At 41.7% G+C, this 16,369-nt stretch overlaps 1 protein-coding gene across 3 annotated transcripts in view; it reads left to right on the top strand.

Moving 5' to 3' along the window:
* Positions 1-4,383: 4,383 nt before the first annotated feature.
* LOC128704037 (centrosomal protein of 120 kDa) overlaps positions 4,384-16,369 on the top strand; it is a 25,905-nt gene continuing 13,919 nt past the window's right edge. The window contains exons 1-7 of one of the 3 annotated variants that reach the window (XM_053798983.2): positions 4,384-4,664; positions 6,804-6,954; positions 7,293-7,410; positions 9,117-9,224; positions 10,247-11,149; positions 14,481-15,203; positions 15,839-16,021. In XM_053798983.2, the coding sequence (XP_053654958.2) occupies positions 4,631-4,664; positions 6,804-6,954; positions 7,293-7,410; positions 9,117-9,224; positions 10,247-11,149; positions 14,481-15,203; positions 15,839-16,021 (2,220 nt within the window). In that variant the 5' untranslated portion in view covers positions 4,384-4,630. Of the gene's footprint in view, positions 4,665-4,883; positions 4,978-5,052; positions 5,066-6,803; positions 6,955-7,292; positions 7,411-9,116; positions 9,225-10,246; positions 11,150-14,480; positions 15,204-15,838; positions 16,022-16,369 lie in introns of those variants that run through there. The other 2 variants (XM_053798985.2, XM_053798987.2) reach the window with 2 other exon arrangements.

Here is a 16,369-nt window from a genome sequence, read left to right as displayed (position 1 = left end):
TACCAACAGACCCCTGGCAGTCTTCAAGCTGGCACTGGACAAGCACCTAAAGTCAGTTCCTGATCAGCCGGGCTGTGGCTCGTACGTTGGTTTGCGTGCAGCCAGCAGCAACAGCCTGGTTGATCAGGCGCTGATCCACCAGGAGGCCTGGTCACAGACCGGGCCGCGGGGGCGTTGACCCCCGAAACTCTCTCCAGGTAAACTCCAGGTAAACTGGAGCTATATCTTCCCTAGGTACTGGAGCTCTGTCTTCCCTAGGTACTGGAGCTCTGTCTTCCCTAGGTACTGGAGCTATATCTTCCCTATGTACAGGAGCTATATCTTCCCTAGGTACTGGAGCTCTGTCTTCCCTAGGTACTGGAGCTATATCTTCCCTAGGTACTGGAGCTCTGTCTTCCCTAGGTACTGGAGCTGTATCTTCCCTAGGTACTGGAGCTATGTCTTCCCTAGGTACTGGAGCTATGTCTTCCCTAGGTACCAGAGCTATATTTTCCCTAGGTACAGGAGCTGTCTTCCCTAGGTACAGGAGCTATGTCTTCCCTAGGTACTGGAGCTATATCTTCCCTAGGTACTGGAGCTATGTCTTCCCTAGGTACTAGAGCTACATTTTCCCTAGGTACAGGAGCTATGTCTTCCCTAGGTACTGGAGCTCTGTCTTCCCTAGGTACTGGAGCTATATCTTCCCTAGGTACTGGAGCTATATCTTCCCTAGATACTGGAGCTCTGTCTTCCATAGGTACTGGAGCTATATCTTCCCTAGGTACTGGAGTTCTGTTTTCCCTAGGTACTGGAGCTATATCTTCCCTAGGTACTGGAGCTCTGTCTTCCCTAGGTACTGGAGCTTTATCTTCCCTAGGTACTGGAGCTCTGTATTCCCTAGGTACTGGAGCTATATCTTCCCTAGATACGGGAGCTATATCTTCCCTAGGTACTGGAGCTCTGTCTCCCATAGGTACTGGAGCTATACCTTACCTAGGTACTGGAGCTATGTCTTCCCTAGGTACTGGAGCTATATCTTCCCTAGGTACTGGAGCTATATCTTCCCTAGGTACTGGAGCTCTGTCTTCCCTAGGTACTGGAGCTATGTCTTCCCTAGGTACTGGAGCTATATCTTCCCTAGGTACTGGAGCTATATCTTCCCTAGGTACTGGAGCTCTGCCTTCCCTAGGTACTGGAGCTATATCTTCCCTAGGTACTGGAGCTCTGTCTTCCCTAGGTACTGGAGCTATATCTTTCCTAGGTACTGGAGCTTTGTCTTCCCTAGGTACTGGAGCTATATCTTCCCTAGGTACTGGAGCTCTGTCTTCCCTAGGTACTGGAGCTATATCTTCCCTAGGTACTGGAGATGTCTTCCCTAGGTACTCGAGCTATGTCTTCCCTAGGTACTGGAGCTATATCTTCCCTAGGTACTGGAGCTCTGTTTTCCCTAGGTACTGGAGCTATATCTTCCCTAGGTACTGGAGCTATATCTTCCCTAGGTACTGGAGCTATGTCTTCCCTAGGTGCTGGAGCTATATCTTCCCTAGGTACTGGAGCTATATCTTCCCTAGGTACTGGAGCTTTGTCTTCCCTAGGTACTGGAGCTATATCTTCCCTAGGTACTGGAGCTATATCTTCCCTAGGTACTGGAGCTATATCTTCCCTAGGTACTGGAGCTATTTCTTCCCTAGGTACTGGAGCTATATCTTCCCTAGGTACCGGAGCTATATCTTCCCTAGGTACTGGAGCTGTCTTCCCTAGGTACTGGAGCTATATCTTCCCTAGGTACTGGAGCTATATCTTCCCTAGGTACTGGAGCTATATCTTCCCTAGGTACTGGAGCTATATCTTCCCTAGGTACTGGAGCTGTCTTCCCTAGGTACTGGAGCTATATCTTCCCTAGGTACTGGAGCTATATCTTCCCTAGGTACTGGAGCTCTGTCTTCCCTAGGTACTGGAGCTATATCTTCCCTAGGTACTGGTATAACGGGCTTGTTTGGTAGGAGTAGCGGGTTGTGAATGATACGTCTTCGGAGGCTTCTTACTTTATTGTTAAGTAGTGGTGGGTTACACAGGCTTGTGTTTGTGCCCATGGCCCGGGAGGGCCATACCCACGAGCTGGGAGGCCTTGTGTGTGGTTGCTAGGCCGCTGTGAGAGTGAGGGAGAGGCATGGGCCGGCAGGCTGGCGTGCCTACCTAGAGGCCTGGCTACAGAGGGCAGCACCTGAGTGGCGCGAAATATGAACTAAGCTGGCAGACAGCATGGGCTGTCTGTGCAGACAGTACAGGCTGTCTACATATGCTCGGCCACCTACCGCGCGTCGTCCCGACGCGGCAATACTGGTGGTAAAAGAAACTCGGTCTCTCTCTCGTAGGAACAGGGCACAGAACACAAAATAAAAACATATATATACATATGGACTATCCCGACGCGGCAATACTGGTGGTAAAAAAACTCGGTCTCTCTCTCTACAGGGCACAGAACACAAAATAAAAACATATATATACATAGACATGGAGGGAGAAGAAAAAACATGGGGTGTGCTAAACATCGTGGTCAAAGGCAATGAGCGTCGAAGGGCATCACTGCACGCCTTCCTGCGTCTGGACAGGTACTGCAACACGGGAGACATCGCTGCGGCTGAGCTGTGACGTAACAGGGTACGGTCTCCTCTGGTGAAGCAGTCATCGTAGGAGTCGCTGCAGGTTTTCACTCAACCTAGGGCACGACATGCTGGTGCCCTCGAGTGAGGCGTCGACAAAACTCGGCAGGACTTCTGGCAAGCGACTCAGGAGGACACTTCTTGACTGGTACTGTCGCTGGGCTGTCACTGCTGGCGAGCGTGGAGCGAGTTGTGGAGCGAGTCGTGGCAGAGACGACTGGGCGAAACATCTGGGAGTCGTAACATCATACACCAGACTGCAGTGAGAGAGCTAGCAGTCAAAGTGACATCATCTTTGTGCAGGCTGCTCACTGAAGCTTGTGACACGAGGCTGACACAGCATGTCATTCTCTCGACAATTGGAATAAGTAAGTAAGTAAGTTTATTCAGGTAAACACAAATACAGTTACATAGAATTATCATACATAGCAGCATATGTGTAGGGAACCTAGGATAACCCAAAAAAGTCAGACAGTGACTTATTTCCATTGGAGTTACAGCAGAGGTTAGTCTAAGCGTCCCCAGACTTGTTTCTCTACATATAACTTCACTCTGACGGTCTGGAGGTGAAGTGAAACAAATCTCGATGGGAATCGTAGCAGGTACGATTCTGCAGAACATCACGAGCGACGAGCATAAAAGCTTTCTGTACAAGGGGGCTCGTACGCTCAGGGCTGTCTGATAACAGCTGTCAGACTCACTGGTCACACGGGTGACTTAACACAGTGGTGTACTCAGGTCTGGCACAGACCTCACTGGTCACATGGAATTTTAAACACACCGCTGTACAACATGGCTTAAACTAGCAAAAGATGCTTTTCTGTGCACAAAACTGACACTAAGACATACTAAAATGTGAGAACACTGACTGAGAGGAATTAATTAACACGACATATATCTTCTCTCGATCTTCTCGACAATACTGAAATAATTACTAGAAACACTCGATGTGACATCATGTGATGTCAGGCGTGATGTCGCGAGGTGACGTCAGCAGCACTGTGACGTCAGCAGACATCTCGAGGTGACGTCAGGGAGACATCATGAGGTGACGTCAGCAGACATCGTGAGGTGACGTCAGCAGACATCGTGACGTCATGAAGTCGGGCAGCATCGTGGGTGACGTCAATGTGATGCGGGCAGCAGACCACAGCATGTGGCCTTGGGACATCTGGTAACAATATACTCAGATCACAACATACAACACATTACTAGCACGTCTAACATGGTCATTGTCTTCAAGCTTCACATTGTTCCACTGGAGCAAAACTTCCTCAGACTGAGGGACTGACAACCTCAGAACTAAATCTTCAGTGTTGATGGGACTGATCACATGGTGTGTGCAACTCCTGCTGCCTCCTCTCCCCTGACTGAAGAAGCCTGCTGTGACGGCGCAACGTTTAGGAATAAATATATAACTTGCACGTGTCTTACTTATAAACTCATTACTTACAATAATATGGATATGAAAACTTTTTAGATAACTCGAAAAATAGTAATTTGTAGAAATTGTGAGTTTGGTTGTGATATATATATATTATATATTAAGTTTATTAAGTGGGACTAACGCCACTTACATCTTATAAATTAAAATAACATCAATAAAATTCTCTTTACACGGGTAAAACAATAGTAATTTGTGGAAATTATGAGGATGAGTAGGGGACATATTTTATGTTAGGTTTATTAAGTGGTAAAATAAGTGGTTGTTGATGTTATATAGAGAGTTTGTGAAGGTGTAGTGGCGGCTCACTACTACTCTGCTAGTAAACAAAACTATGTTGCTGGTTCTTCCTGCCTCTCTGTTTGTCTTATTACCTTCTTTATCTGGTCCACACGCACCCCAACACCTGGATACACTCTTACAGGAAGCTAAGATGAGCAGATACCAGGTGTAGCTACTGTGTGAACTACAAGATTTGAAGAGTTATTGTGAGGGCGCCATCAGTGAGGGAAGCAGTTAGTGTCAGCAGCAACACCGGGGCATCATGAAGCAGGAAGTTGTACTCTCAGTGTACAGGGGTAAGTGAAGCAGGTAGTGTCAGCAGCAACACCGGGGCATCAAGAAGCAGGAACTTGTACTCTCAGTGTACAGGGGTAAGTGAAGCAGGTAGTGTCAGCAGCAACACCGGGGCATCAAGAAGCAGGAACTTGTACTCTCAGTGTACAGGGGTAAGTGAAGCAGGTAGTGTCAGCAGTACTCTCAGTGTACAGGGGTAAGTGAAGCAGGTAGTGTCAGCAGTACTCTCAGTGTACAGGGGTAAGTGAAGCAGGTAGTGTCAGCAGCAACACCGGGGCATCATGAAGCAGGAAGTTGTACTCTCAGTGTACAGGGGTAAGTGAAGCAGGTAGTGTCAGCAGTACTCTCAGTGTACAGGGGTAAGTGAAGCAGGTAGTGTCAGCAGTACTCTCAGTGTACAGGGGTAAGTGAAGCAGGTAGTGTCAGCAGCAACACCGGGGCATTATGAAGCAGGAACTTGTACTCTCAGTGCACAGGGGTAAATGGCACCTCATAGGGGCTTCCCTCTCACTCATCAAGGGTTCTTCATCCAGGGAATTAGTTATCCTCCCGTTCCCTAAAGCAAACCAAATTATCTTCCATTTTCCAGGCTCTGACTGATCTCTGTTGATTTCAGACCCAATTGAATCAAGTCACTTTGACTTTGTTAGGTTAATCAAAGTAATTATCCCATATGTTATTTTGTAAGTCACTTTGACTTTTTTTGGAGTTATCCTAGGTAATTTGCACTATGTATGATAATTGTATTTATGTGCACCTGTGCCTAAATAAACTTAAACTTGGTTAAACTTGCTTGTTGATTCCACATAAATAACAGTAAGGGTGAATAAACATGCCCAAAACTAACAATTTTTACCAAGTTATTGGTCATCTTATATCTAGTTATGTTTTAATTTAGTTCAATGCTTTCATATGTAATAGGAACAGGACTAACTGTATGAAGGTGGTATTCATGTTGGAAATGGGGTGATAGCAAAGAGCATGAGAGAATGGAAAGATTGGTAGAAACTGCAACATACCAACAAGAGAGAATGAAATGGAAAAAGCTAAGTGATTTGGATAAAACAAAAGCTGTAGAACATGAATAAGACACATGTGCAACACCTGGGTATCTTTATTGTAGAGGTGCTTAGCCAACCAGTGGCTTCATCAGTTCAGTACAGAAAACAGTACTAGAGACAGACATGAAGTAGTAGCCTGTGATGATCAGTCTCCCAGCCTTGAAAGGTGTTTTGATTGATCGAGACTGATGGACTATAGCAGATACCAAAGTGTAGCACAAGTCATATCTCTTTACCAGTTTTGCATAATATTAAAACCTGACATGATGTCTCCTTTGTTCCTGAAAGAAGGAGCAGAGGCTTTGTGAAAACTGCTAGTGACATCCTATCAGAAGTCCGAGGCAACACACTTTGGAATGCAGGAAAAGTCAAACGTTTTGGTATTCAAGGAAAATAATAGGCATTCAATATGAAGGTAAAGAATGGTATCCTTAATGTGCACACTATCTAAGGTAATGGAGAAGATAATGAGATTAGTGGATAACCTGGAGAGGCCTCATATTTTGAATGACAGCCAAACTTATGGGAGTTTTATCAGGTTAACAGATTAAGCAGGAAAAAGATTGGTAGGTGGCCTACATATTTCTGGACAGAAAGAATGCATTCATTGCTTGTTTCCCCACAAAAGTCTAGTCTACAACTAAAAAGAGCAGGCAAAAATAGCTGGAAATGTACTTTACTGAAATGTAGAATGTCTGAGCATTATTTTATCAGTGATCTTAGTTAATTTTTAGCTATGTAAAGGTTTGGATATTTCTTGCATTACAATATCACCTCAAGGGGATACTTAGGGCTATTAATTCAAGGAACTGGATTTATCCAACCCTTCAGTAGGTACTCTTTGACCTCTCTATGAACTTAGCACTTCCCGTTATTAAAATAAAAATATATTCATTGTCTTCAGTTTGTTCATTGGAAAATGCTAAACCCATAATGGTCATTTGGCACCTGTATTGTGAAAAAAAATCGTGTCATTACGATTTCGTGAGTTCTGTATTGTGAATTTACGTAGAAGTTTGTAAGATTTATTTATCAAGTTTATTAAATTGCTAGAGTTTAATCATTATTATATATTTCTAGGGGAAGGTATGCAGCCGAAGGAGGGGTGGACTGTGGTGGTGACAGCTCATCTGGAAGGCAAAGTGGTCGCCAGTGATCCAGTGCCACTTTCCAGCAGCCCCATCTTTCGCCAAGAAATGTCTTGGGAAGTCTCCTCATCAATCTTTGACAAGTCAGTATCAAATATTTTGTGATGAAGGTGTTACAATTTGAAGACAAGTGTCTTCCTTTCCCATCCTGCTTAACATATGTACGTATTATAAATTGTGGTATATATTGCATATACTGTGACATCCTAATCAGCCAGACTATTTGTGCTTACAACTCAGTCCAATATTGATATGTACTACAGCTTGGCTGATCAGGAATGGGTTACAAGAATATTTCAAGATTCCTCATGGAGATAGGTACATGGCTAACTTTGCATCTGTTAACTCTTGAGATTTTTTTTTTTACCAATTTTGTGTACTGTACTCTTGTACAAAATAAAAATTCAGCTGTTGATTACAGGTACAAGAATGCCAAAGTGCCAGTACGCATTGAGTGTCATTCCCTTGACAGCAGTGGTTACCACCACTTGATTGGTTCCATCATCCTTCCACTCAGTTCCGCTGTTCAAGGAAGAAAGGTGAGCCTCGTACCACTGAGTGTTTTACAGTAGGGTTTTTTGGGAGGCTACATAACGCTTTTTAGTTGGTGTTGGGTCTGAGCAAATTGATGGTGCTTTAAACAGGTCATCTGCAATTCCTGATGAAGTGTTGAGGATAGTATAGTCTGGTGAAAATTTGTTCAAGAAGAGTGCACTCCTCTTAAAGAAATTCACACTGCCTGTGTGGAGAGTGCTAAGAAAAAACCTATGAGGACAAGATAAGATTTTGTTCGGATTTTTAACGCTGGAGGGTTAGCCACCTAGGATAACCCAAGAAAGGCAGTGTGTCAACGAGGGACTATCTGTCTATTTCCATTGGGGTCCTCACTTTTGTTCCCAGGATGTGACACACCAGTCAACTAATACATGGGTACATACCTACCTACTTGCTAGGTGGACGGGAACAGTAGGTGTAAGGAAACACATCCAGTGTTTTCACCCTCGTCAGGGATCGAACTACAGACACACTGTGTGTAAGGCCAGAATGTTGCCTGTTAGGCCATGGGACACCGTATTCAGTGGATTTCCAATAAACCTTGAACTAAAATATGTTCTTAGGCTTGCAGAGTAAAGCATCTTTGAAGTGAGGCTTGTCACTGGTTTCCTCTTCATGTGTTGAGTTTACTTTGAAGGGAGAATATGTCGGATCATTATATTAATGGTATACAATGCTGATGAGTTGATGAATAGGGCAAGTATTGCACATATCTTGTTCATCATGTCAAATCATCAGGTGCCGGATCAACCAGGCTGTGATGGATATGTGGGGCAGCGGGCCTCCAGCAGCAACAGCCTGGTTGACCAGGCAAACGCCAGACGAGCCTGGCTCATGGCCGGGCTCAGAGAGTAGATAAACTCTCGAAACTTCTCAAAGGTATATCTTTATGTAATGATGAATAGTATGTCATTTATATAGAAAAGCAATGCAACAGAAGAGGAAATGATGGAGAACTACATAACTTTAACATGTTCCATATACGTAAGTGCTTGGTAGACTGCACTGAAAAGGAAAACCATAGGTAAGCTAAAAGAGAATCTGTGAAGAAAAAAACACTTAAAATACACAAATAACCCGCACATAAAAGAGAGAAGCTTACGACGACGTTTCGGTCCGACTTGGACCATTGACAAAGCCACACTGGTCCAAGTCGGACCGAAACGTCGTCGTAAGCTTCTCTCTTTTATGTGCGGGTTATTTGTGTATTGTTCCAGTCACGGTATTGTGCCGTTTTGTTATTTAAACACTTAAAATGTACATAATTCAATGAGGACGGAGGTTGTTAATGGTTCTGGGGATTAATGTTACTGAAGCATGGTTTTAGGCATATTTTCTTACAGATATTGTCCTTGTTTAGCTCTTCCTTTTGATTATAATAATAATGTCCTTGTTTGCCTAGTAGTAAGTAGGTATGAGGTTGTTGGGCACCTGTTATGGATGTCATCCAAGGTAAGAGGATCACTAAACCTCAGTGAAAATAAACCAGTTTGCCTGGCTTCCGTAGGTTATCCTGAATTACTAACCCTATGGGTTAATAATCTTGATAAAAATCTTCTTCGACAAGTGTAAACATAGTGCATGTATATTGTGCAGATTTATCAGCAGTATATCAGGGAAGGAGGGGCCACAAAATAGATACATGTGGCTGTTTTGTTAATTTATATAGTATTTTATTTGCTTCCTGCAGGTTGATCCAAAATGGCACATGTTGTTGGGTGGGCCATCGTCACTCCAGAGGATGTCTCCAAAACTGCTGCTTTCCCTCAATGTCACGCCTTCTTCACCATCATCCAAGGTGCTAGTTTAGAGAGTGTGTGTGTGTGTGTGTACATGTGTGTGATCGTGTGTGTGCGTTCGTTCGTTCGTTCCTGGCCTCGCCTCTTTGCTGTGTGTGTGGGGTGTGTGTGTGTGCACACACCATATGCTTTTAGGTAGGGAGGGACAGGATGCAGTGTGATTACCTGTTTCACTGTTTACTTATTACATAATTTAAAAAATCCATTCACTTGAGTACTTTGTAGTATGTGTATCCTATTTTATTATTCTATCAATGTTTAAAAGCAAAAACTTGTAGGTTTCCTTTTTCTCGGTTTACAACTGTGGCCTTTTTAACTTCTCCCTCTTGATTGTGTTAAGAACTCTTATATATTTATTATTGATAATCTTTTTTCATGGTTATTGTTTACTTCATTCCTATCTGCCAACAAGGGCATTTTTAGTGTCTCAGCTTTTCTATACATACATGTACATGTATACATGTACGTATTTTTTTTAACATGGTGGCCATCTACTGCCGAGGCAAGATGACCCAAAAAAGAAAGTTTCACCATCATTCACACTATCACTGTCTTGCCAGAGGCACACAGATACAACAGTTTAGATGTCACTCTAAGCAGACATTTTGTAGTTGAAGCAGATGCTGACTTGATTGACTCTTGTTTTCTGTATTGTGTCTTCCTTTCTTGCTTGTCAGTGTGTTGTCTACTTGCTTTTCAAATTATAATTTGCTATATAGTCTTATCTTTTGTTAACTTATTTTATTTTTACTTTATCTCCTGGGTTTTCCTTACCTAAGTAATTTTATTATTCTCACATTATGTAGTGCTAAAGTAACCAGGCTGTGATGGTTATGTGGGCCAGTGGGATGGCAGTAGCAGCAGCCTAGTTGAACTGGCACTCAACAAAGCCTGGTCCAGACAGAACTGTGAGAATAGAAATTTCTTGAAACCAGTTGCAAATATGTAAGGCTTATGCATTATTTGTCTCTAGTATTGTACACTTTTTTTTATTTTATTTATTTATTTTTTTTTTTTGCAGGGAGATGAGCCTATGCAAGTGAGCCACACAAGTGATGGTATAGATGGTGACAAGGGCACCAGAGAGTTAAAAGTGTCTTCTCGTCACCTGTCACAGCCAGATGTTGTTCTGAGGAAAAACTCTGTTAATTCTACTCGATCTGCTCGAGAGTTTAATAGTCTTTTGGTTGACTCCGGAAGAAATAATGCGTTAAGAGATGGTAAATTGATTACTGACTCTCTGATAAAACAGAATATGACTTTTCCCATGGGAGAAGTAATGATTTCTGAAAAAGGCTCAACCAGTATGGTGTCAAATTATGACACTCGAAACGCTGGTCGTTCAAGCACCAATAAACTACAACCATTACGGGATGCAAAGCTTGAGGTGAGGGAATACACCATAGATGATGATGACTACGATGACCCTGAGAAACGATTAAGTGCTAATTCATATAACTTGAGAAGCTCTAGGACACAGTTGGTTCACAAATATAATTCTGAACCACTTGAATATACCAGCTCAAGAAGCATTCCTCAACACTCTCCATCCAGCAGGAGTAAAGATGGTACCAGGCCTCTTCCTGGTGGTAGCCAGAGTGACATTTCTGAATCCCTGGCCAGTGGCCACAATACACCTAGGAGAACAAATCTACAGTCTGCTGCTCAAACTTCACCAAACATTATCAGAGAAAATGGTCACAAGCCTACTACATCAGCCACAAATGATAATGACTTTGTTTTGGCAATTGCAAGTACCTCCAGTGGAATGGTTGGAAAAACTGAGACCAATAATGACAAGACACAAATAATTCCTCGACTAAATGAAAACGGCGGCTTCTTCCAGATTGGTCCTGTTGGTGAACCGGATGAAAGAATGTTCCACTTCTCAGTCACTATAGTTTATGCCAAGAACCTTGACCAGGTATTTTTTTTTGTTCTGTTGTGTAAATTAGCTTGGTACACCAAAGTATGTTTTTTTCATTATGTTAAAGCTTTGTTACAGAGCTGGCAATTTAGGTATAATGTAATATATTTTAGAAATCATAAAACATTTCCATAGTGTTCAGAGTTTCTTGTGGCAGAGCATGCAGTTGATGAGTGGGTGGTTAGGATTGAAGAGAGGTAGCATAGTGAATAGAGGCTGCTGCTGTAGCAGCTCCTGCTGCAATACATCTGGCTCTTGCTGCAATACATCTGGCTCTTGCTGCAGCTGAGGCTGTTTTATTATTTTAGGAATAGATTTCCAGAATACAGTCGAGAGCCACTGTTTTAATTTTCTGCCATATTTTATCTTTATATCAGCATGTTTATAGGAAACTAGGTAGTAGGTTGGTAGACAGCAGCCACCCAGGGAGGTACTACTGTCCTGCCAAGTGAGTGTGAAACAAAAGCCTGTAATTGTGTTACATGATGGTAGGATTGTTGGTGTCTTTTTTTTCTGTCTCATAAACATGCAAGATTTCAGGTACGTCTTGCTACTTCTTCTTACACTTAGGTCACGCTACACATACATGTACAACCATATATACACACACCCCTCTGGGTTTTCTTCTATTTTCTTTCTAGTTCTTGTTCCTTTTTATTTCCTCTTATCTCCATGGGGAAGTGGAACAGAATTCTTCCTCTAAGCCATGGGTGTTGTAAGAGGCGACTAAAATGCCGGGAGCAAAGGGCTAGTAACCCCTTCTCCTGTATATGTTACTAAGTGTAAAAGGAGAAACTTTAGTTTTTCCTTTTAAGAATATAAGAACATAAGAAAGGAGGATCACTGCAGCAGGCCTGTTGGCCCATACTCGGCAGGTCCTTTACAATCCATCCCACTAACAAAACATTTGCTTAACCCAATTTTCAATGCTCCCCAAGAAATAAGGTCTGATAACTCTATCCACTCATTTGCAAGTCCCACTCAAATCCAACCCCTCCCACTCATATATTTATCCAACCTATTTGAAGCTACCTTTTTGAACTACTTCTAAGAAGTCATTTTGGGCCACCCCGCATTGGTGGGATACGGCCGGTGTGTTGAAAGAAAGAAGAAACCTGCAAGATTTCAGGTATATCTTGCTACTTCTACTTACACTTAGGTCACACTACACATTCATGTACAAGCATATATATGCACACCCCTCTGGGTTTTCTTCTATTTTCTTACTAGTTCTTGTTTATTTCCTCTTATCTTCATGGGGAAGTGGAACAGAATTCATCCTTCGTAAACCATGCATGTCATAAGAGTCAACTAAATTGCTGGGAGCAAGGGGCTAGTAACCCCTTCTCCTGTATACACTGCTAAAGTTAAAAAAGAGAAACTTTTGTTTTTCTTTGTGAGCTACCCTGCCTTGGTGAAATACAGCTGGTTTGTTGAACGAAGTTTAAAGGAATATTGAGCTTGTTTTGATCCTTGATGCAAACCCTGTAATTATCTTTGTGTGCTCCATTAAACAACTAACTGTGTGAAACAATATAAAGGCATTAAGAGGTGTCACAGACTGAGCTCAGGTTTGAATTTGATCAGCATGATTATGAATAACACATTAACAGTACATGCTGCAGCAAGCCCCTGTAGCTTTGGTATTCTTATCTACTGTATTTTTTTTGTTGTGTGCCCAGCTTTGTTTGTAAAGTGTTGGTCTTCCTTGTAGCCTTTGCACCACTGCAAAAGGCTTTTCATTTTGGATTGGATTGAACATAGTCTAAATAAATCACTTGTAACCAACACATTTTTCAGACTAACTTCAGGAGTCTAGAATGGTTACTCAGCAAGCAGCACAGTAAGATGCATTAAACTGACTCACTTGTTCACCACAGTTGCTGTCTAGGAGAGCAGGAAATATCATTTATGTAGCATTATTCATTACATGTATGGTTTTTGTTGACCCCTTGTGGGTTTAGAGCTTTCTAGTAAATATAATTAGTGAAATCTTGATTGAACATTTCCCTTCAAAAGAGGTTCCTTGATGTTGGTAAGGGGCTCTTAATCTTAAGGAACTGAACCTGTGCTCCAGTTCCTTGAATCAGGTCTGACTACCTTTCAGTCCTGCAGGTGCTGTATGACCCACATGGATTTAGCACTCCCCATGAATGTAATAATATTTTTTTTTAACACACTGGCCATCTCCCACCAAGGCAGGGTAACCTGAAAAAGAAGAAATGCTTCCACCATCATTCATTCCATCACTGTCTTTCCTAAGGTGTGGTGATATTACAGCTCAGATGCCCCTCCTAAATGCAATATCCCCACCCCATCTCCTTGAGAGTCCAGGCACTGTACTTCACACCTCCATTCCTTCAGAGTGTAGGCATTGTACTTCCCACTTCTGGGACTTGAGTCCATTTTGTAATGTTGATTAAAAGACAAATAAGGAAAGTGTGTGTCAAGTAATACCACTTGTTTTAAATCCAAATAATGAGGATTTTTTTTTGTGATTGTACAAATACAGTGGACCCCCGATTTACGATATTATTTCATTCCAGAAGTATGTTCAGGTGCCAGTACTGACTGAATTTGTTCCATAAGGAATATTGTGAATTAGATTAGTCCATTTCAGACCCCCAAACATACACATACAAATGCACTTAGATAAATACACTTACATAATTGGACGCATTGGGAGCTGATCGTAAACCGGGGGTCCACTGTAATTGACAATTTTTGAAACAGTGGACTATGGTATTTCTGTATTTACCCAGCAGATTGTAACAATATCAGACAATTCTTGGAATAACAGATTTTGTTTGTTATTTCTGAAATAAATTAAATTGAGGTCTGTTAGCTCTAGGTTATACTGTGATAATTATACATTTTTCTTAATTTTATTTGATTCATGGTAACTTCATGACAATTACTCAATTTATCAGGGTGTGAGTTTTCCCTGTTTTTCAGGAATTACATTAGGACGTTTTAAAATATAAAGTATAGTATAGGCCTTTAATGACAGTACAGTATTATTAAATTTATCAGATACAAAATTTTTTTAATTTCTGAAGGGTCTGAGCTGAGTGCTTTTTTTGCTTCTCCAGTTTAGTAAAGAATTCACTTCAGAAATATTACCAAATTTATTCTCTATACATCTAATATTTAAAAAATGCCTTATGACATCCACTCCCACACTTCTGGTGCTCTTGCCAAACAAGTTTTCATATTTCTTTATTTCCTTCCAAATCACTTGCCTAAATGAATAACTTTAAATTATTCGTGCATTTTTATTATTTTGTGGTAATGTGAGCATTCATTCTAGATGTTTTGGTTTTCCTAGGTGTTACCCAAAGACCTCCAGGTGACAGAGACTGACAAAGTGCGTTTCTGTTACTCACTGCTGGGCCACATTGTGTATACTGACTCAATAAAGGACCTCACCAACCCAGATTTTCTAGCTGAGCGAGCAGCAGGGAAGGTTTGCTCTACATCGACAAATGTTTCCTCATACTTTAAACAGCATCCAACATTTCCCATCCATCTCCTTATTGGAGATGTCTGCTTGGCAACTAGCTCCATAAACATGACATCGTTTGAGGAAGTGGGAGATTGTCTCACACCAGAAACACCAATCAAAGTAGAGGGAAGTTATCCTTTAGTGCCAATCATGTTGAATCCCTTAGCGTGGTCCCCTGCCAAGGAGCCAGTGCTGGGAGTTGTCATTCAATTGTCTGTCTCACTAGACAATGAGAATGCTGCAACATATTATCCTCCAATGATAAAGAAAAACTTTGGCACTGGGAGTTCTTTAATAATGGTGGACTTCCTCTCCTCTGAATCTAGTGACGAGGCGAGTGATTATGATGATAATGCAATATCCTGGCCGAGCCAGAATGATGGGACCAGCAGCTACAGTGATGAGGGTGGGCAAAGTAAGAAACGCAAGTTAGCAAAGCAGAGAGACTTCTCCAGGTGGCAACATCAGCGTAAGAGTCTCATGTATGAAGCAGCCATGGAGGTTGAGACTTGGAAGGAAGATCAGCAACAATTATTTTGGAAGCAGGTGAGTGTTTTCTTAAAAATGGGCACTGCAGCATCATGGATACAATTCACAGTTGTGATATTTTTCTTAATGCTCTCTTATCTATTTTTCTTCTCTTAAACTTAATGAGGACTGGGTAGTCAGCAAGGTAGGTGTGGTGTGGTCACTGTGTGGATATTGTATGGTAAAGTAGTCATGTGTGTTATATGTATAATGTAGATGTTGCATTGTCATCTTATTGAGTGTTATAGGTATTAGCTGACTTTTTTCAGTACAGCCTCTCCTCACTTAGCGACATACTCGGACTTACAACAGGCTCTCTGACCAGTATTCATATATTAGAGCTGATTTCCTCTATTCTGTTTATTTCAGTATACAGAACACTACTATATAAACATTTAAAAATATACAAGAAATGTTATAAATGGTGCCAAGGTGACATTAAAACAGTATCAAAGATGGTTGACACAAACTCACTACCATTATAGTATGCTCCACACTTAGCGATGAATTTGTTTAATGATGTGGTCTTAGGAACAGAACTCTGTCGTTAAGTGAGGAGAGGCTGTACTTTAATAAAAGATATAGCAACTTTGCAAGACCAAATAAAACACAAGGAAGAGAAAATAAACTAACAATTGGTGGTGTAATTGCAGTGGAGCACTCGCGAGGCAGAGCTACAAAACCATCTGGCATCTGAATGGCAGGCAAGAATCAGCAGCATGGAGGCTCAACTGCAGAGTCGCCTCGACCAGTGTAACACCTTGCACCAAAACTTAACTTCAGCTCTCCTGAATGTAGGCAATAAGGAAAAGAGCATTTCTCTGAGGGAGGAGAAGGTAAGGAATGTGTGGCACTGTTCACGGTATAATGTTAGACAAGACATTTTCTTGGAGACCACCTAGGTGGCGGTCTTCAAGAATATTAACCATAAGGAAATTGTGCTTTTAATTGCAGTTGTATTTTCACACCATTTTCACATGTGTTCCCACTCTTCATAAGTTTAAATTTACTCAATATCCAAAATATTCACTTGTACTACCTTGCATACTATATATACAGGAGAGTCAATTCAAATACAGTTAACCTTACTCTGAAACTCTTCTTGGATAGACATAATACAAGTCAAAAATCTTTTGATATTCCCCTTCAACTCAACTTGAATAAAAACTTGATGCTTATAAAAT

The sequence above is a fragment of the Cherax quadricarinatus genome, chromosome 66 (assembly GCF_038502225.1).
Source record: "Cherax quadricarinatus isolate ZL_2023a chromosome 66, ASM3850222v1, whole genome shotgun sequence".
Classification (NCBI taxonomy): domain Eukaryota; kingdom Metazoa; phylum Arthropoda; class Malacostraca; order Decapoda; family Parastacidae; genus Cherax; species Cherax quadricarinatus.
The sequence above is the reverse complement of the archived record's forward strand: the minus strand, read 5'-3'. Positions and strand labels throughout refer to the sequence as shown.